This window comes from Scophthalmus maximus, chromosome 16 (assembly GCF_022379125.1).
Source record: "Scophthalmus maximus strain ysfricsl-2021 chromosome 16, ASM2237912v1, whole genome shotgun sequence".
NCBI classification, from domain to species: Eukaryota; Metazoa; Chordata; class Actinopteri; order Pleuronectiformes; family Scophthalmidae; genus Scophthalmus; species Scophthalmus maximus.
In genome coordinates, this window is record NC_061530.1 from 11,446,900 (window position 1) to 11,474,887 (window position 27,988).

Genomic DNA, 27,988 nt, shown 5'->3' on the forward strand with positions numbered 1-27,988 from the left:
GGGAGAGAGAGTGAGCCGAGGTCAGGCAGGAGGGCTATAAAAGCACTGCCTCCCTTACTGGAACATGCACTTAATGTCAATCTGGGTATGACTGGAGATTCGGGATGCACAGCAGTCCGCCCCCGTCTGTGATCCTGTGACTGAAAGAGCTAAATGTGGACAAGTATGCTGAGGTAAGTGCACATGTTCATTTATACAATCTGAGTTTTTGTTCTGTACCTACTCTATCTATCTATATTCATACATTCTTATCGAATATGGGAATCAAGATTATGTCAGCCTTGCACAGTTAAGTCTTTTTTAAATCACAACTAGACACACTTATTTTTAAGTGTTATATTATTGATCTAAAATACAACTTTACCTCGATAAAATTATATTCATCACTGTATGTTACTGATGGCTTTTCACATATCAAACTTCTTGACAGGGTCTCCCTCATATTTGCAGAGGAACTCTACAGGTAAAGAGATCGACAAAGATGTGGAAGTTCCAGCAGAGTTTGGGTTGTTTACTCCTTCTCTGTTGCATCAGCATCACTGAGTGTCGGGTACTAAAGTTTGTCGTAGCCGTAAGTTCAACCAGTTTTTTCTTTTCTATAAAAATGATAATGCATCCATGACAATATCGTATTATACTTTCAAGTTCCGTTACCTTAGAACCGTCGCACACAAGCACAATATTAACATATTAGGACTGACAAGTTGTATTTGTTTGATTGATAGAATTTTAAAATAAGCTCCTCTAGATACCACTGTAAATCACTGCTGATCACACTGTACTCTTGTGCTCGGAGAGCATTATTATATTTACACGTTTAGGTGACAAAGGATTACTTTGAGTCTAAACTCCAACAGTGTCTAGCATATCTCACCCAGACACCACAGCTCTGTTCATAAACCTCTTTGCATATTTTTCTCTCACTCTGTACTTCTATGATAGAATGAAAAAAAAAGACGACTAAAGGATTTAAGTGAAAATCAAAAATGTTTTTTCCTAAAATGTGATTTTCTTTTCCCCCCATGTTTTTCAGGCGCCTCATCTGTTACCTCATATGTTTACTTGTGTGTTTGTCACTTTCTACAGACTTGCATTATATATATATATATATATATATATATATATATATATATATATATATATATATATATATATATAAGATGTCTGTTATGTCACGTTGGTATTTTACAACTCAAAGTCTGCTTTTCTACTTAATATCTACTGATGGAACTTTAAAGTTGAATGTCTCGTCTCAAATTGTGTTTGTTCTGATGTGTAGTAATTTGCCCCTTTATACTTTTATTTCACTACATTTGATTCCTAACGCTATATTTTAAATGAGTATTTTAAACTAATTTGGAGTTGACTTTCTGCAAAGTTAAAGTTCTGCACATAGATTAATAAGTAATGATCAATATGGAACTGTATGTTAAAACATTTCAAAAGCAGTTGACATGAAGTATGAAGTACTTTTGACATTTAAGTTCAGATTCTTACATTTGATTTAATTTTTAAGCTTTACTTCATTATTCATAACTAGTTAGCTGTTAAAGTATGTATGAATCCACGATTTTTTTGTATTAGCCGTCGAGTTTAAGTTCATTTCAGTATTAAATCTTAGTTCTACTCACGAGAAAGTGTGTGGCATGAAAACAACAACGACCTCTAAATGCAAACTGATTTTGTTGGCTCCACTTCGTGGCCTGATCTTTTACTTGAGGTTTTCTACTTATGAGTTCAAATCGCTGTGGTGCAACACAGGAGTGAATCACACGTGTGTGTAATCCGGTTTAATCAACCTGTGTGTAATGTCACCGCTCAGAACATGAGTCCTCGGTTTGATCACACTAACGGAGCAGCTCCAGCATTTGTGTCTTGGTGACATCATCATGATGATGACTCCTCTCCGTCTTTACTCCTGACCCAAGATCTTAAGTTGCTATTTCTGACTCGTGTCCCAGGGTGTACTTCCTCCTTTAAGTACACAGTGTCATGGCTGGCGTGGCTGCATGACATCTGTATTCGTGTGACATCATCTGTTATGACTTTTTCTCAAGGTGATGCGACACGGTGATCGATCTCCTATTGAGTCATATCCCAGGGACCCTCATGGGGAGGAAGTGTGGGCTCAGGGCTTCGGACAGTTGACTGAGGTACTTGATGTTATTCTGTGTGTTTGTAATTATTATTTTTGTCCAGACAAATTTGGCATTGTTCATTTTCTCATACCCACTTACCCTGTCCGGCTTGTAGGCGGCTGGAGCACTGGAGCTTGTCCCGGCATAAACTGGGGTGACACACTGAACCAGTCAGATCTAAAAATTGTAAAATAAAAATAAAACGTCAAACAAAATTTGGTCAAACAGCGTAAGTGTGATTAAGGCATATGCCTAAGCTCCTTTTGTGGTATGCTTTTATGTCAGAAATTGCAGTATATTTCACTCACCATGTTGCAATTATGAAATCTGTATCTTGAGATGGAAGAAAAACGTCTTGTTCAGAGTTTTAATTAAACTCCTTCTGTGACATTCTGCTCATTAGCCAGTTTACCATGAATACGCTTATTATATTGGGCTCTGGGATGCCCTGCAGGAGGGGTGCAATTAGTTTTTTTGTTTATTTTTGTGAATACATGAAATCTGTCTTTAAATCTACCAAATCCTCAGAGAAAAAGCTCAGATTTTACCCAAAAGAAAAATGATCATCAATGACAATTCTCCTTCTAGCTGGGCATGAAACAACAGTTCGAGCTGGGCAGGTTCCTAAAGCGGCGCTACGGAAACTTTGTCAGCGAGGACTACGACAACAAAGAGGTGAGTGTCTTTGTGTATGCATACAGTACGCGCATGTCTGTGATAATTATTCATTTATTTTTCTTGCCTCAACTCCCCTGTGAGCTTCAGTGTTGCCTAATCCTGTTGTCATGCGTGCCCTCGCTCCAACATGTGAAATCAAGTTCGTGTGTGGCCAGCAACAGTCTGCGATGCCTGTAACCACACTGGGTTAATGAGCCCGACTCATTTTGGTGATATCACTGCCGTGGCCTTGTAATATGCTTTAACATGTTGGGGGCGGGGGGGTCTTGTTCCATGTGCAGTGCAGTTGGCAGCATGCTGGTTCAGTGTGCCTCTGGGCTGCATGCTTTCCTTTTTCCTGCCTGTTCAAAAAAACAAAAACACTTTTTTACACTCACTGTCTTCCTTTTTTCTCTCTCGCCTTCTTCCCACACCCCATCCCCCACTCCCTTGCCGTCCCTGCATTATGCCCTTCTCTCTCTCTCACTTAAATAACATGCAATTACCACAAAAATAACAACTCTCCTCAGTACCCGTCACTGGCGATTTGACTCAGTCAACTTGTGCCGTACATTTCCCTGTGCTGCCACGTCCGTTTTAATTTGACAAAAGGAGGGGAAAAATAAGCCTTCCTGGCATCACAGGGACATCCAACCTTATCAGCGTGATTTACTGTGTGCAAAAACCCGACACAGGGTGACAGAGAGATATAGACGAGCGCAGCCTGATGTCATAAGAGATCACAGCAAGACGGATGTTCTCCCCCCTTCATCTCTCATGCATTTGGATCATTTCTGACTCCTCTTCATGTTAAGGGAATACCTCAGTTAACTTGGGATGAATACAGCTCGCTCCCTGACACACTTCAGCTTTCCGTGGTGCATTTGTTTTGCATCTTTATTAGATAAAAATAGAAACAGAATGATGTGCATGTTCTACTTTGTGAATGCTAATGCAATCCTTTTGAGTTTCCGAAAAGCATTTCCCTTTTTTTTCTTCTTCAAAAACTAGAAAACCAAACTAAGCCTGTGTGTCCTATTTGGAAGAACACAGTAGACTGTGGTATGTAGTACCAACATACTGTATTGCATGCATTTTAACACAATGATTCCTCCATGCTTCTTGCAGTTATATGTGCGGAGCACTGACTACGACCGTACCCTGATGAGCGCCCAGGCTTGCCTCGCTGGAATGTTCCCTCCAACCAGACGCCCGCCTCCCATTGCGCCCCAGTTGCTCTGGCGGCCTATTCCAGTGCACACCATCCCCAGGGCTCAGGACAAGGTGGGCTGCTGAGCCACAGAGTTATTTCCTTTCACCAAGCGGCTGAACACCGAAGCTGAACGGAAACCTGCACAAGTTAAATTGAGTCTCTCTTCACAGCTCCACGTTGCCGCCTGTGTTCACCTCGGTTCTGAACCTGGCCCCCTGAAAAGTGTGAAATGAACATACAGTACGATTGTGCCCGGAAGAATTGCAGTGCACCTCCAGAATCGTTTCCGCTGATGTTGTGCTGCTGTTTTTGATTCCTCAAGCTGCTGAAGTCTCCGGGTAAAGACTGTCCGCGGTTTAGAGCGCTGATGACGGACACCTTTGAGAGTGAGCATTACCAGAAATTCCTAAGGGCTCACCAGGTAAGACGAACCACAGAACCCCCAGTATACACGCCACTGTAACTCATCCCCAGCATCAGGTCAATGACGTGAACGCTCCACTCAGAGCACAGTTTGTGTTCAACATCACTTTTCCATGAGTCATGTGCCTGTTAGCCGCTGACAACTTATTTGTAACTCTGTTGTTTTATATCATCAGGATTATATAACCAAAGTTTGCTGTGAATAACACTGTTCCTCACCTCTGCTGCATCTTTTCTGCTTATCCGTGTGCCTCGATCCGTCAAATAACAAACACTGTGAAATGCACATTTGTGTCAAACGCTGAAACATACACTTCACAGTTGCTGGTGCCAATGCTATCAGCACCTCCAGTGGATGTGTTAGTTATGCTGTAGACATCGTGTCCTCGCAGTGATTTTCTCAGGCACGGTGACTCCAGTGCCTACAAAAAGCTGCACAGTGCAATTTCTCTCACATTCTCCGAGACACTAATTAACGGTTGGATTGAATTCGATTAAGAATCACAATGAAAAGGTTTTAATTAAACAGAGTCCCATGTGTTGCCGAATTAAGGTGGCGTTTGAGACCAGGACAGGGTCTCCTGGATTGAAGTTGCACACCCTCTGCTGGAGGCACAGCACCTGCAAGTTACATGCAAGAACCAAAATGGTGTCGATTTTCACTGTGTTGTCTGACCAAAGGTTACACTTGAGAACAACCACTCCATTTGATTGAACTCAATTCAATTGAATAAGCAGCTAATATGTGCAACTTTGTATTCTACACAGCAAATGAGATATTTTAATTGTGCACCTGCGAAAAACAACCACACAAATATTTAATACTACTCGTAAAAATTATAATTAGTGTTGTATTTCCTGAAGCTTTTTCATTCAGAGTTTAATGTTATATATTTTTTTCTTTTCTCCACCCTGCAGTACTTTGCGGAGGGACTCTCCAACAACACTGGCTACCCTGTGTCCAAACTGGTCGGCAAAAAAATCTGGAGGGTCTATGACACGCTTACCTGTCAGGTATATGGATGTCACTGCACGCACCTAAACGCACATAAACACAACAACGCTTGTATACTTCGTGGATTCTGCACTTTACAAATGCTTCAGTTATTGACACAAACCGCGGCTGCGGAGCAGAGAGAGAGTCGAACAGAAAGAAAGAGAAGCCCTTCCTTCAGCACATCTGCAGAGGGATGGGGAGGCGGCGGGGGAGTGGAGAACTCCTTTTTATACACCTAGTAAGACATGAATAGGACAACATATTGAAATGATAATTAAAGCATTATGAGATGGGTGGATTCTGGGACGGGTTGAATACGCTCATTCACACTTGCAAAATGAGCATCTGCTATCTCCGGACCACTGCTAAAAATAGCCAGGATAATAGCGACGATGAAATGCAGCCTTTTACTCAGGCCATTGTGATTCGTGCGTCTTGTAATGTGATTATTAGCATGATGCAGGGTAACAAATGTTTTGTGTGTGTGTGCGTGTGTGCGTGCAGATGATTCATAACTTGACTCTCCCACGTTGGGCCACCCGAGACGTTCTGGACACCCTGAGGAGAATAGCATCCTTCGAGGTCATGTACAGCATCCTCAGTCACAAGCGAAAAGAGAAGGCCCGGCTCTCCGGAGGTAGGGATTCATATCTGGAGGCCATTGATTTTAGCATCGTTGTGACAAATATGTTACGAGGAAAACAAATGATTGTCTAACGTTTTGACTGCTGGCCGAGGCTTCGGACAGAGTAAAGAGCTGGGTCAGGTTTCTCAAAAGCATATTAGCACATTTGAGCAAGTGACAAAGATGCTCAATAAAGCAAAAAAATGATTTTGTTGGGTGTTTAGGAAAATTTAATTTGCACTGATGACAGGGTTCATTCACCAGGGGTCTTACTGAATGCCATCCTGAGGAATTTCTCCGGGGCTGTAGAGCAAAGGAGCAGCCTGAAGTTCATTATGTACTCAGCTGTAAGTTCAGTATTTGGACACATTTATAATCCAATGCACAAACTGTGTCTCCCCCAGCTCCTAGTTGCTGTGACGTTTGTTTCTCATTCCAGCATGACTCCACACTCATCACCCTCCAGGCTGCTCTGGACGTGTACAACGGCCTTCTTCCTCCTTACGCTGCCTGTCAGCTCTTTGAGTTCTACCAGGAGTATGATGGGTAATGACTTCCATCACCTCACTCGGTGCACTCTTCCCTACGCATATCAGCAGCATCACACGCCACATTTTGAGTAACTGCATTCCACTGTTTAGCCGCGCCAAACCATTCAGGTCCTTCTGCGTGGATTTGATTTTTTTCAATCTGGCAGGTATCCAGGTCTGTAAGGGTCAAATTAGCGCATGACATAAACTAATTTACATAACACTTACCGTAGTTGTGCGTCCCCAGATCCTATTCTCTGGGGCTTTATTACCGCAATGACTCCGGGCGGGAACCCTACCCCAACGCTGTGCCAGGATGTAACGGGCTGAACCCCTGCTCTTTGTCCCTGTTCAACGAGCTGGTGCGGGACGTGGTGGCCGAGGACTGGGAGGTTGAGTGCGGGTTTAGGACAAAATGGTCAAGCACAGGTGAATGAGGTTCTTGTATATGCCCATACCTGCAGTGAGTTCTATTTACTCCTATTTCAATACACGCTTTGGCATGATTGACATTTCAGCTGCTGCATGTTTATAGGGCTGACTGTCTGATCAAAATGCGGCTGGGAATTAGGAAATCTTCCAAATGTGCCTTATTCACATGAACTTTAAAACAGGATCGCCGTCTCCCACAGGTGTCTTGACAGCTCTTGCAGTGGTCGTGGGTCTCCTGGCAGTGGCGCTGTTGTTCAGCATAGGCGTGGCAGTTCGCAGGAGGCGAGCACACTACTCCAGGGAGGTGTAACGCAATGTGCCAAAAATACACAAGTTGCTTCTCAGCTGTGGAAACAGCTCTAATACTATTAATAACAACAACAATGTGCCATGTAGTTTGATCATTTAGATCCTGACAGAGTGTGTGTGTGTGTGTGTGTGTGTGTGTGTGTGTGTGTGTGTGTGTGTGTGTGTCATTTCTTCTATAATTATGTTCAGATGACTAAACAAAATATACAGCATGTTCATGGATATTATTGAAAATAATTTGACAAAGAAATTAAATGTTTTAGAAATAAAGAATTATTTATGGGAGGCATCACTGCATTTTATTTGATTCACTATTGACAGTGTGAACTCTACATAGTGACATTCACTGTTCATTCACTGTTTGGTTTATTTCACATTCTTCGCTGTTCGGTTTCTCACTTGTTCTCCGGCTCTTTGTAAACTGTGGAATAACACAGGACAGATGATGAGTGTTCGTTTTTTTGTTGAAATAAGGCAAAATGTAAATGTAATACATATTGTACATTTTGGTAGGACTCAACATACATTTTTCATGTTCATATTCACCAAATTCATTTAATTGTAGTGTCTATAACCTCATCAAAACTAATAATGGCTTGAGAGACTCATCTTGCGGACTCTTCCTCCTCCTTCATTCCTCCCGTCCCACCCGTCTCCCACCCTTGCTCTCCTCGCCGCTGTCCTTACCTCGGACGTCCAGTTTACACTCCACTTCATCCTGGCCCAGCTCATTGACGGCCATGCAGGAGTATTTGCCTCCGTCGAAGGTGCTCGGCTTGCGAATGTTCAGGGTCAGCACTCCTTGGTTGTTCTGCATCAAGAACTTGGGATCCTCGCCGATGATCCTCCTGTTCTTCATCCAGACAATCTTAGGCTGGAACACAGAAAATTCAAATGCATGAATAAATGGGTCCAGTAAAACCTTTTAGATATGATAAGGGAGGTTTTCAAATCTTTATTTGCTTACAAAAAAGTCCCCCTCCTGTGACTCAGGCCCCACGGGTGATTCCGACATGCACATTTACCTTGGGGAAGCCTTTGACGGCACAACTGATGGCAGTACTGTAACCAGCCAATACGGATCTGTCAATTAAAGGCTGAGTAAACTTGGGCATACAGGACATGTCTTTCTCCTTGTAGGGGTTTCGCTTGCATTGCAGGCCTGTGGAGAAGGGTGAGAGGGCAGGAAAAGGACAGTAAATCAGAACAGATAAGAGGCTCTTATTACTTAACCTTTACAGTGCTTGTGTCAAATTCACACCCAACACGCATACACACACACACACGCGCGCGCACACACTGTGCCGCACCTGTCTTGACAATGGTAGCCGTGTTCTTGCTCATGCGCGGTTCCTCGCTCAAGCCACAGAAGTTTTCACTGTAGACACGGAACATGTATTCATTGCCCATGATCAGATCTGAAGCTGTGCAGTTTGACCGTCTGTTGTGTTCATAAACGGTGAACCATTCCTGGAGAGAGAGAGAAAAAAAAAAGTGAAATGACTTAAAACTTAAAGCCCTCAAACTGTGCTTGCAGACGAAGATATGTGTCGGTATCAAACACTGGTAGGTGGTGATCTCAACATTATTCCTGAGCCAACTGTGTATTTTAGAAGGGGACTGTGTGGGCGACGGCCCCATCTCCTCCTAATCACCTTTGTCTTCTGGTCCGCCTTCTGGATGGTGTATCCAGTGATCTCACAGTTGCCATCGTCCTTGGGCGGCTCCCACTCCAGAGCTGCATTGAAGCCCCAGACGTCTGTCACCCTCACATTCAGTGGAGGCCCAGGCTTGTCTGTTTGAATTAAGCATCAGTCCCATATTTTAGTAAAAAAAATAGGAATTTCCAAATTCTAGTTTTCTCCTGATAAAAAATGTCCTAAATAAACAATTATCACTGGAAAAAGTCCTGATCACCTTACCTACAATCCTTATTTCAATGGTGGCCCTGTCCTCCAAGTTCTCAATCTGCAGAAGAAGCTCGTAAGTTCCAGAGTGCTCTCTCTCGGCTGCGCGAATGAACAGGATGGTGTCCACGTTCGAGTTACGCACGCTGACCAACTTGGTGTCAACGGGTTGTCCGTCCTTGAACCAGGTTGCGACAGGGCGTGGTTTACCCTATGACACAAAAGTGTGGGTCCTTTGTCATGTGACATTTACTCTTTTAAAATCACCGCAAGCTCTTGCAAGAAATGAGTGCAGTTTCCCCATCTTATAATTGTATTATATGCTTTAGTATGAGTTAGTACAGCCTTTCTCACCTGGAAGGGGATGGTCAGGTTGACCTTGTCTCCTACTTTTCTGATGTACTTTGTCCTCAGTTCACGAGGAAGGCGGATCTTTGGATGTTCTACAGCAGCAACAGACGTCCCATTAAAACAGGAGACATCTCATTAAAAGACACGGTATGATTCAAGTACTTAAAAATAATCAATAAAAAAAAGCTAAACTGGCATAACTGAATAAAACAAACCGTAAAACACGTTTTCAGCTGTTTCCAAATAAACCTGACCGACTCACCAACGACTTCGCGGATGGTGACAGGCTGTTGCAGTGTTGCAGGAGGACTGCGTCCAGCCATGTTTACTGCCACCACCCTGAAGTTGATCTTCTCTCCCACGGGGAGGCCACGCACGACAAATCCCTGTCTCTCACAAATTTCCTTGTTTGCCACCACCCACTCAGTGCCTGAAAGGAAACAGAATTACATATAGTAAATCACAGTGAGTGGGATTTCTTTTTATTTATTTACCTTGTAATCATATTATGTCTGCTATTTTAAGACCAATATGCTCCAGTTGTTGAACAAAATATGACTCATGATCAAAAATGATTTTTTAAATTAGTCCTTGAATGGCCAAACTATTAAAGCATAACCTGTGGTCTCATCACCTCCTCCCTTGCAGTATTCAATAATGTAGCCATCCAGGCCTCCTGCTCCAATCTTCTCTGGGATGAGCCACTTCAGGCTGCATGAGTTGTCCGTCACGTCATGCACCGTCAAGCGCATTGGCTCACTGGTTGGGGCTGAGTGTGACAGGAAGAGAGACTCAAGAGAATCAGTGACTGGCCTCGCTAAAGGCAGGTGATGCACGGAGGAAGGGACGAGGAGAAGCTGAGAAAGAGCAAGTAAAGGTGGCTGTGAAATATACCAATGGGCATGAAGGGTTTAGAGGTGAGGCTCGGTGGGGACAAGCCAATGCTGTTGACAGCAAACACCCTCATCTCATACAGAACGCCCTCAATCATCCTCTTGGCCTCGTACGTGGTCGACTCGTATACATCAAAGTTGAGCTTTGTCCACCTGGAAGAGCCTTTCTTCTTCCTCTCCATGAGATACCCTGATGGTGTAAAAACACAGTGAGCTTATAAATGGTCGGAACAACCAATCAAGAAAAATGTTAAATTTAAAAATCTAAACTAAATTCAGGTATATACGATACGCCTTTTGGAAATATATGTCGAGTAAGTATGAAAGGTCGGGAGGAGAAAAAAATCCACAGTTTGACCTTTGACTGGTGCACCGCCATCAAATTTAGGAGGATTCCAAAGGATGGCGGCGCTGTCCTCTCCCACCGATGTGCATCTGACATCCTCAGGGGCATCAGGCACATCTAGATTAAGATCACAATGAGTTTTAGTCTGCATCGGAAATGTTTAAGACAGGTACATGTGCTGATGTTTCACTGTAAAATCTTCACTTACCAACAATCTTCACAAACAGCACGGCCTTGTCCTCGCCAGCCGGGTTGGTCACAATGATGGTGTAGTTGCCCTCATCGTCCCTCTCTGCCCCCTCTATGACGAAGCAGCTCAGGTCTTTCCTGGACTCCACCCTTACGCGCCCTTCAGTGTCTGTGATTGGCTGACAGACATCAAATTTGTTGTGGCTCGGTAACTCGCTTTATGAGTTACAAAGAGTTAGAGTTCATGTTTGATTCAACGGGAAGGACGCATATGGGCCACTTGGGTTGATCGTAGGATGACCATGGAAGCTTAAGTGACATATTAGGATAAAATAAGAAGCTGTCCAACTAGGGCAGTCTTTTATCGTTTCCAGATAAAGGGGCAATTGGACCAGGATTTTTCGGCGGGACGTCTCGGTTCTTGAACCACTGTCACATATTGTATTTATTTTTTTCTTAGCATTTTAACTGAAGCACAGTTAAGGGGCAGAGAGGGAGAGGAGACGGGTTAACTCGCCGGCTGACCTTCACTGATCATAACTACTCATAAATAAAATACAACGTTCCCATTTTTGTGGACATTTTTTTGACTCGATTTCCTTTTTGGATTTTGTTCTGTTTACTTTTCTTTTGTTCCTCCGGACAACTGGTCTTGCATATTTCCATCTGCTATGTGCACACACGTGTGCAATTCAAATGATGTATATGGCTTTGCTTGTTTTTGAACATGAACATATGTATTCGATTTGCATCATCGTGGCACTTCCATCACATCCTTACCTGATCTCCTTTTGACCAAACAACAGTGGGCGCTGGTTCTCCTGAGATCTCCACATCTAGTCGGAGCTTGTTGCCCGCCACCACAATGATAGTGTTTTGGGACACCATGTTTCCAGTGGTGTCCAGGTGGATCTTTGGAGGATCTGGTTAATGTTTAACATGTCAGTGAGAGACACAGAGTATGAAAGCAGGTTTCTTACAATAACTTATGAATGACACGCAAGATCAAAAAGTTTTATGATTATTTGTACACTGAGGTCATTTAAGTTCACCTACCCTGTCTAGGCACATAGTCGATCTTAATTTCTGTTTTGAGAGAGAGAGAGAGAGAGAGAGAGAGAGAGAGGGGAAAAAAGAGTTGACAATATTAACCAGGCTGCTGATGATTAATGCATCCACTACAGTATTGGGCCTTTGTAATCATTCTGTCTTTCTCACCCAAGAAGTTGAGTTTGGCAGAAAGTGAGAGAGCGTATCCATCAGGAACAAATGTGTAGTCTCCGGCATCCTCTGGTTTCACATCATCAATAACCAGTCGGTGAAACCTGAAACAAGCAAAAGAGACGATGTGAAATGGGCAAAACGTACGTCCCACGAAATAAAGATACAGTCTCTCACTTTGAACAAATATCCAGGTATTTTTCTTTTAGCCTGCATGTTTCTGCCCACGCCTTCGTACCTTCCAATGTGAGTCATTTTGTGGCGGCTACTTGGCAAGACCTCCGCTCCATCTTTGAACCACTTTCCTGTGACCTTATCATCAGACACTTCACACTTGAACACAGCCTGGTCTGTTGCCCTCACTGTCAGATCAGCAATGTCCTGCAGCACCTCCAGTTCCTTTTCTGAATAAGACATTAGAGACCGCAGCGGAACAGTTCAGGCACGACACAGAGTCGTGTGGAGGTAGGGGAGGCGAGGGGGGGTTAGGGTTCATTGGAATAACATACATGACATGACACCCACTGCCACTGCTTGTTTATGAAAAGAGGTGCTAAGCCCTCGGGCCTCGCTGTTAAATTCAGCTACATCTTCAGCACAGAGCAGCATACATTTTAATGACAGAAAACCTCTAAATATAGAGAAGCTACATCATATATCATTTTCTTTTTAACAAATGGAAAATAAACACATTTATTATTTGATATTAATGGTTTAAAATATGTTATGACCACCACAATCACCCAGAAATGAAGTAAAGATAGACAGAATGAGATCATTATATTTTCCAGTGGTACCTTCCACCTCCAGCTCTCCTTTGGTGTGCCCCCCGTTTGTCCAGGCATGGTACATTCCGATGTCATCCAGCGTAGCCTCCTGGATGATGAGCGTGTGCTTCTTTCCGTCCTTCTTGAAACGAAACTTGGAATCTTTGTCTTTGTGAAGCTCCACATCCTCAAAGTACCTGGACATGAATAGAAAATGAGGATCTCAGTTCGAAGGATGTCCCTGCTGAATATTTAACGCAAAGTCACGGCAGCAGGGCCATGTCTGATGTGAATCTACCAGCCACATTACTATTTACTCCATTCACAGAGTGCTACAAAAATTGTGTTGGAAAACATGAATGAGCTTTGCATTCATCAAGGAGAGACAGTAAAATATAAAATATTCAATCCCTGAAATAAAATCATACACGCAACTTGAAATATTACATCACCTTCAAGCATTTCCATCCCTTTGAGTTGATCACTGCTACCACAAGCTGTCTATTAATAATATTCTATTATTATATTCTATAATAAATAATTAATTTTTCAACCTTTATTCATACTTAAAATTGAATAGAAATGGGCCTTCTTTTGAGTTGGGCACACCCATAACTAAAACTATCAAGACCACATACAAAACACATTTAAACTCCCAGTAAAACAAAGAGGTTGAGCTTTGAATGATGCTGTTCAAAGCAGACTTTCTAAGCTATTCAGCATTCAAACAGAGTCTTCAGATTCAATTTAACATGCTCCAGATCTCCTTGGGAGATAATACATTTGAATTTGATTTAAAATGATGCAGAAGTCTGTCTGCTGCAGCGATGTATAGAATAAAAGTACAAATCAGTTATGGCTCTCATAACAAAGTAGAATGTTTTATATATATATATATATATATACATATAAAATTCTAATCACGGATGATGCCTTATTTTAATATAAGAAGTCATGTGATTAAATATTCTGAAATCCAAAAATGTGATGCGCACGGCACATCAGATAACAGAGGCTCCAAGCGCACATTACAGTTTTATCTGATTTGTTGAAGACAAGAGGCTCAGTAACTCCATTCAATATACTACTGTGAGACAAACCGTCTCTGAAGTGGTTTCATTGTTTTGTGGCAGGGGAAAAAACATATCCCGAAGCTGAGCCAAGCAGGGCTTGTCTTTGGATCATAAAACGCAAAATACTGTGACATTCACTGACCACATGACGTGGGCACCCTCCTCCGACACCTCAATCTCAAACTCCACCCTCTCTCCCACAACCACGTGGTAGTCATCCATCAGCTTGGTGATGGTTATAGGGGGCTCTGGATAGAGCAAGAGGACACAACAACAACAAAAAATAGCAGAAACACTAATTGTAAATAAACGCCACAAGTTTTACATATTCACCGGCTCTTTAACGTGATCTAAGATTTTTGCTGCTGATAAAATGTGAAAAAAAGGAAGAGAGATGGAGCACCTTTAACAAACACCTCTGTGAAACACTTGTCCTCGCCGACCACGCACTCATACGCAGCGTCATCAGCCAGGGTCGTCTTATTGATGGTCAGGGTTCTGATGTTCCCGTTCGCCTCCATGACGTACCTTGATACAAGACGGACAGATTGAAATGCAAATGGTACAGTCTGTGGGAGTGTTGAAGTGTCCCTTCAGTACAAATCCCGTGCAATGCAAAACTTTTACATTTGATTGACGGTTTAACGTCTGATGATTTTGACAATAATCTCGAAAGACTTGAATTTTGTCCGACAGACCGTTTATGCGCATTTCAGTTTTCTTCTGGGTCATGGATATTTTTTCACACTCAGAGCTTTAAATGTAGGAGGAGAGGTATTTCTCCTGGGGGTGTCTCTGCATTAGTTTACATTGGGCATGCGATGCCTTGGCAGTGCGACTTGCTAAACCCACTGGGAGGCTTCTTATGACCGCCTAAAAATAAAATGTGTTTATGGCAGCTTGGCTTCAGAATATGACCTTGTGGCACAGATAATTTTAACTTGATATTTTATAGCAGTGCCCGTCAAGCTTGACGATTAATATAATACAGCCTACCGCTGCTGACCAATTAAGCAAATATCTTGCATGATGCAGAAATGGGTCTGTGTGAACGAACAACAATCTGTGTGTGGGTGTGTTTGTGCTTTTTGAGCATGTACTTGGCTGAGGGTTTGATCTCCTGGCCATTCTTCAACCATTTGACCTGGACGTTGGGATCAACAACCTCACACGTCAAGACAATCTTCTTGCCCTTGTGCACGGAGTAGCAAGAATCAAGCTTTTTCAGGAAAGCTGGGTAAAAAAGGGAAAATTGAAGAGTGAATACCTCATCTGTTCTCAAACAACTTCCTTCTCTTATTTTCTGTCCAGTTGTATAGTGCCCTTCCCCCCTGCCTGCCTTCCCCTTCATCTCCTCTGAGGTAAAATCTCTACTTCTTCTTGTCCCGTTTACCCATCACATGGCCCAACCTACCCTCAGTGTGCTTAATGGGCACAGCCTTCATCTTTTTCAGACGTTTCAGCATGCCCCTCAGGTCAGTGATGCCATACTGAAAGGCGATTTTCTCATACTCGCTCGGATGGGCATTCTTAAGCAATTCCCACACATCTATTTCTGGTTCCTCTGGTCTCTTCTTTCTGTCAGTCAAGGTAAAGGGATATGTTTGCAAATAGGAAAAATACGTTTTTCTGTTGTTGTTTTTTTCTCAAAGGAAAACATACTGTGTGTAATCTAATGTAATAAAATCAAACCAAATCATGTGTGGGTTCTCACTTCTTGGCAGCTTTCAGCAGAGCACTGAAATCCAGATCTCCGTCATCCTCTCCAGCATCCCTATGTGTATGGAAAGAGTTGAGGGTAAGCAAGATCAGACATATCTTCTGACATGGCAAAAACATTAAATCGACAGCTGTCAAACACTGCATGTGCTGAAAGATATGTTCAATCACACAGGCAAACATACAGTACACTGGAAAAGATTATAAATAGTCGACATATGCATTTTCCCCCTTGAGTATTTGCACATGTGCAAATATTCTACTGAGAAACACAAGTCCCAGTGCACATACGCTCTCTTGAAGGCGGACAAAATATCCCCCTGTTGCACCTCCTGCTGTGCAGCTGTAACAAGAGAAGATGCAGAGAAGGCAAATGAGGCCTGAATTAGATAAAAACATCAATTGCTGTGGAACCTGCATCAGCGGACCAGAGTCCGTTTTCACTCACACTCAACGGTGACCTCGAATACGGAGCTGTCACACTTGTCTTTCGCCGTCACCTCGCACCTGTAGCCTCCAGCATCTCCAGGGACCACTTTGACGATCTTCATTTCATACGTATAGATCTTTGGCAGAAAATATTTTCCTTGAGTATTTCTCAGTCGGTTAGTTATTTCTGACAGAAGAGGATCAGATCAAACAGACACACACACACCTTGGTATTTCTGTCATAAGTTTCTTTGAACTGCATGTGTTTCCCAGCCTTGCTGCCAAGGTCCAGCCACTTCCCCTTCAGCCATTTCATGGTGGGTTTTCTCGTCAGGGTGGTCGAGTCAACCCTTGCAATGAAAGTGATGTCCGCTCCTGCCGTTCACAAAGAACAATGATCATATAACATTATGTAATCAGGTTACACATGCTACCGTGTCCTGTAATTGTTCATCCATCCTTTTTTGCGTTTCAAACCTGCCACAGCGACCACATTATTCAGAGGTTTCTCGACGAAGAGCCCGGTGAGCTCAGTCATGCCAGGCTCTGAGAAGAAGGAGAGGAAAAAATGAGTTAATTTGCTCTTGCAATTATAAAATCAATTTAGATGGATTCAAAAGTAATACAGTACATGGGCCGTTAAATGATACTGGCAACATCCACAGTGTGTGGTAGTATTTTTTTTAGGAACAACCACAAATAATTGTGATTCACCCCCGCACACAAACACTGACCACATACAGTATACGTGAAACATGACAAGCACAAAAAGTCAGCAGCATTTGGCTAAAAGGACTAACGGCAGAGGAAGTGAAAAATTCCTAAAAAAAACATGCACAAAACACTGACACGAAAACCACGTTCTACATGAATTAATTAACGTTTAATGAAATGACAAATTAACAATGTTTGCTTCGCTTCTTGATGAATCTATTTATCTTCCATATCGTGAATTGAATTTCCCCCTGCTGCTTTAGATTTGGTTTTAAGCAAACTAGCCATAGTCTGTCTTATTTGCACTAAAAACATTAGAAATATGTTTAGTCTGACACCATAAATATTCCTCAAACTACCTCTGACATCAGTCTATTATAGCAATTTATGGAATTGGCACTACTGTTAAGTGATAGCTGATGTGCTGCCACTTTTTTTAAAGGTTGGAAAATAGCAATAAAAGTAAAGGACAAATGTTTCTATATTGATCTCTAAGCACTGTCATGGCAATGAGCAACCAGACACTTAATGTGCTGTGTTTTATGGACATTGTGATTGTCCTGCACTGCTATTTTCCTATTATTCATCGTCAGACCAGAGATGGGGTTTATCTTTACCTGTTATAACAGATCCATGTTTTTTCTGTATTTGGCCAAAATAATCACAGCAGAGACCATTGTATTTGAAATACTTCTACAACAACATAACACAAACTCATCAGACCAATTAAACTCTTCAGGTCCTCTGTTCAAAATACATACAAGGACAAGATGGCCACGTGGATGTGTTTTCGTATATAAATGCAATGTTCTACTGATATCGAATATCTACGACAGAGTATCATTGCCAGTTCGAAGGGCCAGAATGTTTTAACGAACTATGGCTGTGCCAAGTATGAAACGTTTAGCAAGAGCATCTGTTGACCGTCATACATCAGCACTTACTTCCCATTCCAAAGATTTACAAATCTGTAAACAATGCACACTGTGCATTAGTATCTGCATTAAGTTATACTATACAGTGCAAGTCTATGGGTAGTTTTGCATATGCAAATAAACATCAAATCAATATTTTTAATAAAACATATACTAGTCAACCCAAAACCACTCAAAGAACCTTCATTGAGCTTCATGTATGAACACGTAACACATGGGATGCATACATCTGCATTTCAAAAAGCCACATTTGCATGCAGTGGATAGCCTCACAGTCATACACTGTGCCTTCATCTCACTCCGCAGGATTTTCTTGAGCTGGGATTAACAAACACCCCTGTCTAACATATGGAAGTATAACAATGTGTTGTTATACTGTACCACTAGTCAGCGCAAATCGATTTTCAAACAAGGCAGGTGAACAGCAATTACAGAATGACTATTCTGTAGAGTTCTTACATTGATACAGCACACAGTGAAATGCAATCAAAAACTGAACTTTTGCACGTGAAGTTCAGATCATGAGTTATCAACCCAAACAGGAAGTAATCATACGTGTTGATTACTGCACTTTTAGGTTTAAGTTATTATTTGAAATTATTTTGATTACTCCTCATGGACTGATCTTGCAAGGCTGCATCTCACAAAGGAGGCAATTACTTTACCTCATACTGCCCGTGTGTTCCCCAGGCCGCCTGAACGAACCACTGAAGTGTGACTTAAAAGACATTTGTTAATTATTTTTTGTTTAGAGCATTGACGTGTCATGAATATTATAATTTGTACCAAAGTTTCTTGCATTTGCCTCTCGTAACATCCTGAGACTAATTCAACTCTGAGCTTTCAGCACATTTTGCTATTATAACATTCAAAAGGTTTCCATGGCAGAATTTTCCTTCAAGACATTGGCAGTAACTTTCTATGGACATTCAAGAGCAGTAGCTACGGGTGTGAGTTCCCCAAAACAATCTGCAGTTGGCTAAGTGATGATAATCCCCAACACACTATACCCCCATGGGTACGGCTTTAAACAGCCTTGGTATGATAAACACTTCCCACACAGAAATTCCATCCATATAGAAACACTGAAATCAAACTCAGTGTGGCGCAATAACAACTCTGGAGTTAGGACTGGGGGTCAAACAGATGGTAGATATGAAAAATTCAACCAAAACCAGTGGCTGCTATGTATAAAAAATGTCCTCATACACAGTGTGCATATGATTCTTTGTATTGAAATCTGGGTACAGTATGCAGGAGGCAGGAAAACGTCTACAGACATCAATGTGATTATCCTGCTTTCTCACATGGGCTCACTGACATTTTCAGGACATTTTGGGGGGGGGGGGGGGGGGGGGGGGGGGCTGGCAGGAAAAAAGTTCAGAGAATATCTGGAGCAACATTTTAGTTCTCACATACAGAGAGGTAAATGGCAGGTTAGTCTTTGTTAAGTCCATTCCATTGGTTAAAACTGGAAATGGTTGTTGATGCATCTAGAATGCTGAGTTCTGACCAATGATAAGTCCATATCCTCAAGTTTCCATTTGATCTTCCCTCAACTGCTGTCTCTGGATTGAGCATGGCTTGGAAGCCAACAAACTGAAATGTTGAATTCACATCTCTATGTCAAATAGCTTCATGGCAGAATTCTGTCTTTTTTTTGGACGGAATATGAAGGATGCTCAAGAGAACTGGTGCTCCCACTGTGGCAGATCCATGGCTGATGGTGACAGCCTCAAAGTGTTTCTTTTGTGCAGAGTTTGCACTTGCTGATCCCTTTTCATCCTTGTTGCATGCTTTACTTTTACCCGAGTCATGCTGTGACACCGTGATTGCCTATGCTTCTCTTCTGTATGCGTCACAACTCATGCTGAGCTCCGTCTGGAACACCTCCAGCACTGTATACCTTTCCTTCCTCTGGGGGACTGATGCCACAGCAGGAAGAGACTGCCGAGTACCACATTCAAGACACGGATATTTAAGACAGGAAAGAAGGATGACGAGCTGCGCCCTCATAAATGCTATGATGAGATAAACAGGTGGGAAGGAGCTATGGTATGACCTAAAGCACAGGACCCATTTCCCCAAGTAATTTACGGAAGTGACATCTAGGGCAGTAACGAGATTTAACATTTAATAACATCACCCTGCTGTTTGACCCCTTTCTTGGCTCAGCGGGTTCACATTACAGCCCAACAGCAGCCATGCCACTTTCAGAGGAGTCTGTGTCATCCACCTCTCAGCTGCATACTCCCCAAGTCCATCATCCATTTCTCTCCACAATGGCCAAACGGCCCGAAAAGAAAATAACCATGTTGAACACTTTGGCCTACCGGGCTTCTCAACATGTGACAATGTGAACTGCACAGAAGATTAAGGACTGCTCAGTTGCCACAAAGCCCTTTGGTTAAGCTCACCCAGGTGTCCTTCCTTATCCCAGGAGTGGGATAAGCAGGAGATGACGGCGTTCCCCCTCAGGCACAGTAGGTACCAGTATATTCCCATACATTTGAAGGACACCACAAGGAAATATCAGCCCTCAGCTCCCTGAGGACTTGGCACTTCCATAACCCTTATCCATCCAATCTACTCCTACCAAGTCCAAATAGAGCAGATTGCTCTGGGAGCTGTGCCCGTGAAGGACCATGGCAGACAGTGACGAGCTTTGAAACATGAATAACCATTCTTGAATTTCACTCTTAAAACTTGACTTGTGGCTCAACCCCAACATTTCTTTGAGTGTTGATTTATAAATCCTACCGATGGCTGTGATATACAGCCCAAATGTAATTGGTAGGCTGTTGAGACCTTTGGACTTCAGACAAAGAAATGAAAGGTGAAGCTGGATTCGGAACTGAATGCAGTTTGACCTCACTGAGTTTGATGTGCTGTCTAGAATTGTTTCTTGGATATCTTGAGCTCTCATCGCTGTTTCCTAGTGCTGCAAGTGAAGAAGCCACTATAAAAGTGTCATTGCATCAAATGACAATGGTATGTTCGCAACAGCTGCCATTGTTGAACCATGAACCACAGCTGTGTTTCCACTCTCACCGTTTAAAACGCCAGAGGGACAGAAGCGAAAGAGAGCTGGTATCATAGGTCACAGATGGAAAAAGGGCAGCACTCTTCAAATGGAGAAACAAATTCTGGCAAAATTGCTGAAAGAACATTAACAGAATAATTTGTAAGGGAGTCTGCCAGCATCAACACATACCAGCGAGAGAACAGAAAAGGTGAATGGGACAGGCATTGCATCACTCACTGAACTACAGACAAGACCAATCCAACCCCGTCCTTGTCCTCTCTTTGACACAGCTAAGGATCTGGTGAGTAGCAGGTCTGAGGTGTAACTTAATCTGAGGAAAGCTGCTACCAAGTTGCACCAAACTTAAATCTTGCAAAAAAAGAACTCCTTTTTTTTTTAAACCATTATGATTAGGCAGCCTGACTGAAATTAATAAGATGATTGTGATGGCTGTTACTTCATCTTTGGTGGCAGTGGAGTCACAAATTGGAAACCTTATTTCTAACCCTGCCTACATACAAATATGGAGTTTGGTAAACATTAAGTTTTTAAAAAATGTAAAAATCAGTCCAAGTTTAAGTAATGAAAACAATTTCAAATAATAACATAGAACCAGGCCCTTAACACTTCATATATTATGTGACATCTAAACCAGCACATAATACCAAAAATTCTACACAACATAATGCTACAAACACTCAAAATCATACTTTTGGGGGGACAAAAGTAAATCGCCAATAGGCGTCATAAATGTCGCTCTTCTTACCATCCCCATCAGCTTCTGATTCTGCTGCAGACAAGGAAGCAAACAAAACTGAGAAACACAGCTGAGAAGCAAATGCTTGTTGTTCCAAAAGAAGACGTACAGTTGCAACAGGGAGCAATAAACGAACATAAAACAAAAGCGGCATGCACCATCACATTTTATGAAAAAATAAAATTTCAATTCAAATCCGATCCATCTTGCATTCACAAGGTTCCCTTTTATACATGTTCAGGGTTACAGCATCCAGAAATAAATATGTAGATGAACAGAACATAAAAACACAAACCATAATGTAGCAGTATAGTGTCGTATACTGTACTTTGAATTACAACAGTAAATTATAAAACCATCTTGCCCATTCTGTTAAATTCACACATCATATACTTGTACAGTATATGTATATATCAGTCAGATGACAGAAAACAACATATGACATTCACCATTAAATGCATATGCTGCGTTCCATTATACCTCGGAACTCGGACCCCGGATTTTGGGGTTGGAATTCTGACTTCAGAGTTCTGAGCTCTGAGTTATAATTGAATGCAGCAATAATCCTTCTACTCATGTCAAAGCAGAATTAGTAACCATTGACTTAACTACTAATATAGTAATTGTACTTGAATAAAAAACATTCACTGTAAAAATAAATTCATGTATTTTGGGGGTTTACAAAAATACTTTACAAAACATTGTGCAGGTCATCTGAGACCAACCTGAAGGAGCGTTGAAAATGAACCATCAAGTGTCGTGCAGGTTTCGTCATTACCACACATTGTAGCACATGTATGCACTCGGTGTGTGAATACATCAGGTAGATTATATAGACAGCTGCATTGAACCGGAGCATTCGATGTTAAGGATTATGGCTTACCTCCATCTGCGGGGGGTAGATCTAAGGAAAATGAATGAAAATTAGCTTGTGTCTCAATATATATTGTAATTATTCTCTATGTTGCGTCATAATAGAAGAAGCTGACAGGAAATCCATTTGAAAGGAGAGTATTATTCTCTGACACTAAGAGGTGCCTACCATCTTCTTCTGGCTGCGGTTTGGCTGGGCAAATAAAAATCATGGTTTAAGTCATTGAGAACAGAACGATGATGAGACATGGACAACGATACATTTTGGAATACCACTAAGGCAAAACAACTGCATAAACAACATAAACACACAAAGAGATAACACCTGTAGATATTTCCGCACACTTGACATGCCTGCAGTCAAATGCAAACCAACGGTGACAGTGAGAAACAGGTTTTTGAAAATGCACCCAGTTGCAGTGAGTCAGTGTGTGTATTAAAATCCACATGGATGGCTTGTCTCATGTGCTTCATACATATGGACCTTCTCTCCACATTCCACGAGTGTACATGCCAGACAACTCGAGTAAAAGTCAAGTAAAGGGGAATTTTCTTTCTTCAAAAACACCAAAAAGGAAACAGCACCATTAATTATCATTAGACTGTTCATTAAAACACAACAAGAACAGAAAGAAAAAACAGATTCACATGATGCTGTGATATATAGTACAGACATCATGGGGAAATAACACACAGTTTATTCTAACATGCTGTAGGCTAGCTAAGAAATGCAAACATCGATTTGAAGTGGCATAATAATTGCATTATCACCTTCGGCAGCTTCATGTTGCCTCATATAGCGTGATAGACGTATAGGCCTATCCACTTGACTCAGTAGCTCAATTGCTTAACTTATCTATAACAAAAACAGTCGTTCTATATTATTCAGATAATTACCCTGACTGATAAGTTCTAATGCATTTTTCAACACTCAGTTCAACCCAAACCGATCAAAGTTTAAAATAACAAAAATGTAAACCATTGTCCCTCACCCTCTTCACCTGGTGCCACTGGGGCTAAAATTAGTGCCTTTTTGTTAAGACATTGCAAATGAAAAGCAATACCATGGTAGCCCATTTTGAAAAACAAATAATAAAGCGACTGCAACAGCTGAGGAAATAGATTGTGTCTGTTTGTAACGTCTAAAATCCTGACGAGTATCACATGACCACACTCAAATACGACCAAAGCATGTTTCTCTTTGAGCGGTCCACGTTACGACTTGAGACAGTTGAGTAAACAGCTTCAGTAATCTGATAATGTACAGTATAATAGATATTATGGAACAAAGATGCTGACAAGTAAAATAAATAAAGACGGTGCATGCTTGGTTAGGTCGGAGCCTGTGTTTGCTTGGCAAACAGGCAGTTGACGTGAGTGAAAAGTGAAAATGTGAGAGCTATAATCAAGTCTGTGTGTGACATTGTAAGGCACAAAAGGTCAGAGGGCAAATGTCGTGGAGCAGCTGACTTACCGTCACCCTCCGGCTTAGCTGGGAAACAGAGACAGAACAATTAGTCAATTAGAAATATGCTTCACATAAAGTATTTGTAATTGATATTAGTTTTAACAATAACATATTTGAAAATTCATTTAGGATGTCCTATTTCACATGTCATTTTTATAACTTAAACCATATTGTCTTTTAACTACCTAGGTTTTATGATGTATAGCTGGATGTTTGTGTGAAATGTTACTGCTTTATATAAAATGTTTATTTCGGGAATATTTTAGAGTATATCTGTTTTCAGGGTGAACCTTGTAATCTTTGAACCATCAATCTGACAGTGTCCCAGTGACCTCTCGGACAAATCTTTGAAATTGATATCTTGCCTGACAGTGGGATCCAAACATTCCGGGATCCAGACCACTGTCCCAGAATCGGATTGGTCAGAGTTTTGAAGTTTATTTTCTCACCGGCTTATTTCATAAATTTGTGACACCATCGTTAATGGTTGTCAAAACATATTTCTGTGGTCAAACTGGAGCTTCAGAGGAACACAGACACTCAAGTTTGTTTGGAGTGGGGAGTGCTGTGGGTGTGATTGTTGAGGCCCAAGTCTGGTAAAAAGAGATTCTCAAATGAACTACTTGAATATAATATAGCCAACACCCAGAGTATCTGGGTGGGGGTCACGCAAGTAGACGGTAAAGGCCAAGGACGGTGTCTTATGACCCCCCTGAAGTCATACCACGTTCTCTTGAGATGAACACAGTTTCCCTTAATAGCTGTACCGACTTGACCTTTCTTGCTTTACTGTTCACTCAGGGCTTGTCATAAGTTCTTCCTAACATAGGTGTCATGAAATAACATTGTATTCACTTGTCTTTGAAATAAATAAAACATAACCATGATGTTAAATGTGATTATTGGATGTGATTTCTTTCCTTTCTAGAAGATTTGCTGACTTACAAGCTAGAATGCTGCTGACAGCAGAAATTAGTCGGTATTACTACTTTATCCAACCAGTGCGAGGATTTAACACCTGAATTGAGCGTAAATCTGCATCAGCATCTGCTAAGTCAAACCACTTGGGAGGAGAATCTTGATCATCTTCAACAAGTTTGTGATAATTAACTTCTGAACAGCTGTTCCTCAAAGTTTCCCTCTGTGATTGTCTATGGTGTCACATATTGGCAGAGTTGTCATGGATGTATAATCACTTTGATATAAAGTATGCGTGTTGGGTGTATTTGTATAAATTAAAAGGACTGATCTTCAGAATTTGTTTTATTTTTTCAGGGTAGATCTTTTATATTGTTTTCTGCCTTATATATCTATGTATTATACCTTTCCTTTGTTTCTGGAAGCATGAGTTATGAAAAGGTTTTGGTGTTTTTTTTATTTCTCCATATTTAATGTTTTGTACATGGTCAGTTAAGGTAGTGCGGGTCTTCACCTCACTGTTTGTTTACCTCTCCTTATTTACTACTGACAGCATGATTGACTGTGTGTGTAATGACCCCGAGATAAAGGAAGGTATTTGGTGACCTGACCTTATCAAATCTCTGAGGATCCCTGAGCGACTGTAGACAGCAACCAACAAAGTTCACGAGGATATCTCAGCAACACATAATTTAATGCTTAATACTTTGGACCTGCTATAAGCAAGTGTGCATATAAAGTCAGCTAACTATTTTTATTAAGTTACAGTTATTTGCAGTGTGCAATTTGATCACAACAAATACATTTTTTTTTATCCATTTTCACACAGTTGAAAAGTTTGAGCTTTAACTAGAAAAACTCAAAAAAGACCTGTGAATCAACATAGGAGTGGGAGTTTCTCATATAGTGATTTGGATCAGACGGTACCTTAATTGGGGATTTAGAAAAAAAACAAAAACATTGTTTATTGATCAAGGAAAGATTGATGGTCATCCATCATACTTCCACGTGATGGTTTTTGTATCCTGCAGGAGATAAACTGTGTTGGGGGACTGAAACTTCCCACAGCAGATTTGTTTCAACTTGTTTCAACCTTATAGTGTCTCATCAGGTCACAAACATGAAAGGAATTATGACCATGAATCATACGACCGCTCCAAACCACTGAGTGGAAAATTGTCATGTGCTTGATTGACTACACTGGAGCGACATCGCATTCAGGGGGAGCATCAGGCCTGCTGACCACGGGAGAACTTTATGGATGAAAGTGACAGATTACATAATGATTTATCTCAGCTGGGCCGATGAAAGGGTTACAGCAAAACCTGATAGACTAGGGTGTGTGAAACTCTATGAACTCACGGGGAATCAAAATGAAAGTGGTAAAGGTCAGGGGTTATTCCAGTGAGTATTTTTAGCTAATAGCTGAGGGTTGGTTCTGGCTACCAAGTTGAAGCAGCACAGAACATGTTTTAACTGCTCTTGTATTAAAATACAGAAATAAATATTACTGTGGGAAAATGTGATCTTATTGTAAGTTAAGGATGAAAATATTGGGTTGCCTTTCAAAATGTGATTCATAGGCTTCTAGAGTTATAAATTGCATAGTGGCTGGTTATCTGAGCCTCATACTCAGAGGCTTTGCAGTTGGAGTTTGGCTAAGTATGATGGAGTGGTGGGTGGTGAAGACATACAGTAAGCAAAGTGGAATCATATCCATATTACATAGACAATCTCCGTGGCTGTATATGGTGAAAAAAGTTGTGTCTGGTTCTGGGATAAAAATAAAAACATCTCAAATTAGCTTCACCTTTAAATAAGAATAATTAGCCCAGGGTCAGATGCGAGGGAAAATAATTGAAATGTGCAAAGTCTAAAAGAGCAATGTGCAAACAACACAAGCAAAGTCTGTTACATTCACAATCACAACATGGTCAGTGTAGAAATTAGTTGCAGGGCTTTGGAAGGCTCAGGGCGCTTCCCACAATTCTGGCCTGTAATAGACTAATCCGCCATGACGGTCTCTTATCTCAGGTTTCTGAGAGTTCAGTGATTTAGAGACACACTGGGTCGACATGATAGACAAATGGTGCCACAGTCGTGAAGGGCAAAATAATAAAAAAAATATGAGAAAGTAGCATTCACCACAAAGTGCCAAGTATGAAGTTTATGGGTGAAAAAAAAGGTATTTTTATATTATCATAGGTAATATAGGTATTTTAAGTATATAAAATATACTCTTGGGAAAAGTGAATCACAGTAATTCTTTACATGCTAATTAGCATGAAAAACTTCCATCTGGTGTAAAAAAAACTTCAGTCACCAGCAACAGTATTTTCCTATAAAGCTGCTGAGTTTTCTAGTTTGGTCAATAAGGTGACTGTCTCTGGGCTGATGTCATACACATACTCACCCGGATGATGTCATAGCAGCTGACTATGTGATCAATTAGGGCTTTTTCAAATACTCTTTTAGGACAAATAACATGGAGGAAAAGCACGGGACAATGGAAACGTCAGATTTTACATGATTTTTTTTTTTACTTTGTTAATCTTTTTTTTTTTAAAGTTTGATATGATTCTACATTTTAGTAACACTGTAGCTACATGTATCACTACAGATGAGAAACTGGGTGAAAAGTGAAGACTGTACTCAACATGTGCATTGGAGTTACAGTAATAGATGAGAAAACAGTAAATGCTCCTCCAGTTAGGGAGCGGTAGCATTAAACTAAACCTCTTCATTGCATCTACAAGATTATTTTTTTCACTCAATACATACACCAAAATACAATCATTACTCTCTGCATGTCAAGGTAAAGTATTGTACCTCATTAAAACCTTCCACCAAACCAGAGTATCCAAATGCAAGCATCAACATTGCAGCTGAAAGCCAGACTAATTAAAATGAGTTAGGCTTTCACCAAAAAGTATCTCCGTACCTGCAGGGACTGGCTCAGGCATGGTTATTCCTGTGTCTCGTCTTTGCCGCTGGAAGACTGAGGGCTTGTGGTGCTTATTCCTTTTATTTCTCCCCTCACTGTGTTATTCAAAGCTCTCCTGGCACTCGAGTCACCCAC

At 41.3% G+C, this 27,988-nt stretch overlaps 2 protein-coding genes across 11 annotated transcripts; one reads left to right on the forward strand and one right to left on the reverse strand.

Annotated features, from left to right (window-relative positions):
* Positions 1-51: 51 nt before the first annotated feature.
* Positions 52-7,583, forward strand: LOC118287769 (testicular acid phosphatase homolog). Its single transcript, XM_035613319.2, has 12 exons — positions 52-173; positions 431-571; positions 2,058-2,153; positions 2,727-2,813; positions 3,924-4,079; positions 4,331-4,429; positions 5,350-5,445; positions 5,933-6,065; positions 6,318-6,400; positions 6,493-6,599; positions 6,831-7,012; positions 7,216-7,583. The coding sequence occupies exons 2-12, from the start codon at positions 482-484 to the stop codon at positions 7,323-7,325; spliced, it is 1,239 nt and encodes a 412-aa protein (XP_035469212.2). The 5' UTR covers positions 52-173; positions 431-481; the 3' UTR covers positions 7,326-7,583.
* Positions 7,580-27,986, reverse strand: mybpc2b (myosin binding protein Cb). Of its 10 annotated transcripts, none has more exons than XM_035613309.2 (31): positions 27,851-27,985; positions 23,998-24,015; positions 22,693-22,716; positions 22,534-22,554; positions 21,660-21,680; positions 16,697-16,765; positions 16,446-16,594; positions 16,239-16,356; positions 16,082-16,133; positions 15,786-15,845; positions 15,486-15,649; positions 15,172-15,304; positions 14,475-14,599; positions 14,214-14,319; positions 13,029-13,195; positions 12,470-12,635; positions 12,229-12,335; positions 12,067-12,096; positions 11,791-11,933; positions 11,030-11,189; positions 10,834-10,938; positions 10,477-10,665; positions 10,202-10,351; positions 9,845-10,012; positions 9,586-9,674; positions 9,247-9,442; positions 8,980-9,119; positions 8,635-8,794; positions 8,350-8,486; positions 8,012-8,198; positions 7,580-7,745 (listed from the first exon to the last, which is right to left on the reverse strand). In XM_035613309.2, the coding sequence occupies exons 1-31, from the start codon at positions 27,870-27,872 to the stop codon at positions 7,720-7,722; spliced, it is 3,402 nt and encodes a 1,133-aa protein (XP_035469202.2). In that variant the 5' UTR covers positions 27,873-27,985; the 3' UTR covers positions 7,580-7,719. The 10 variants fall into 10 exon arrangements, with proteins under 10 accessions (XP_035469202.2, XP_035469201.2, XP_035469203.2 ...); XM_035613308.2 differs by having other exon boundaries at positions 21,660-21,683; XM_035613310.2 differs by having other exon boundaries at positions 10,217-10,351; positions 21,660-21,683; positions 27,851-27,983.
* Between the last annotated feature and the right edge of the window lie 2 nt (positions 27,987-27,988).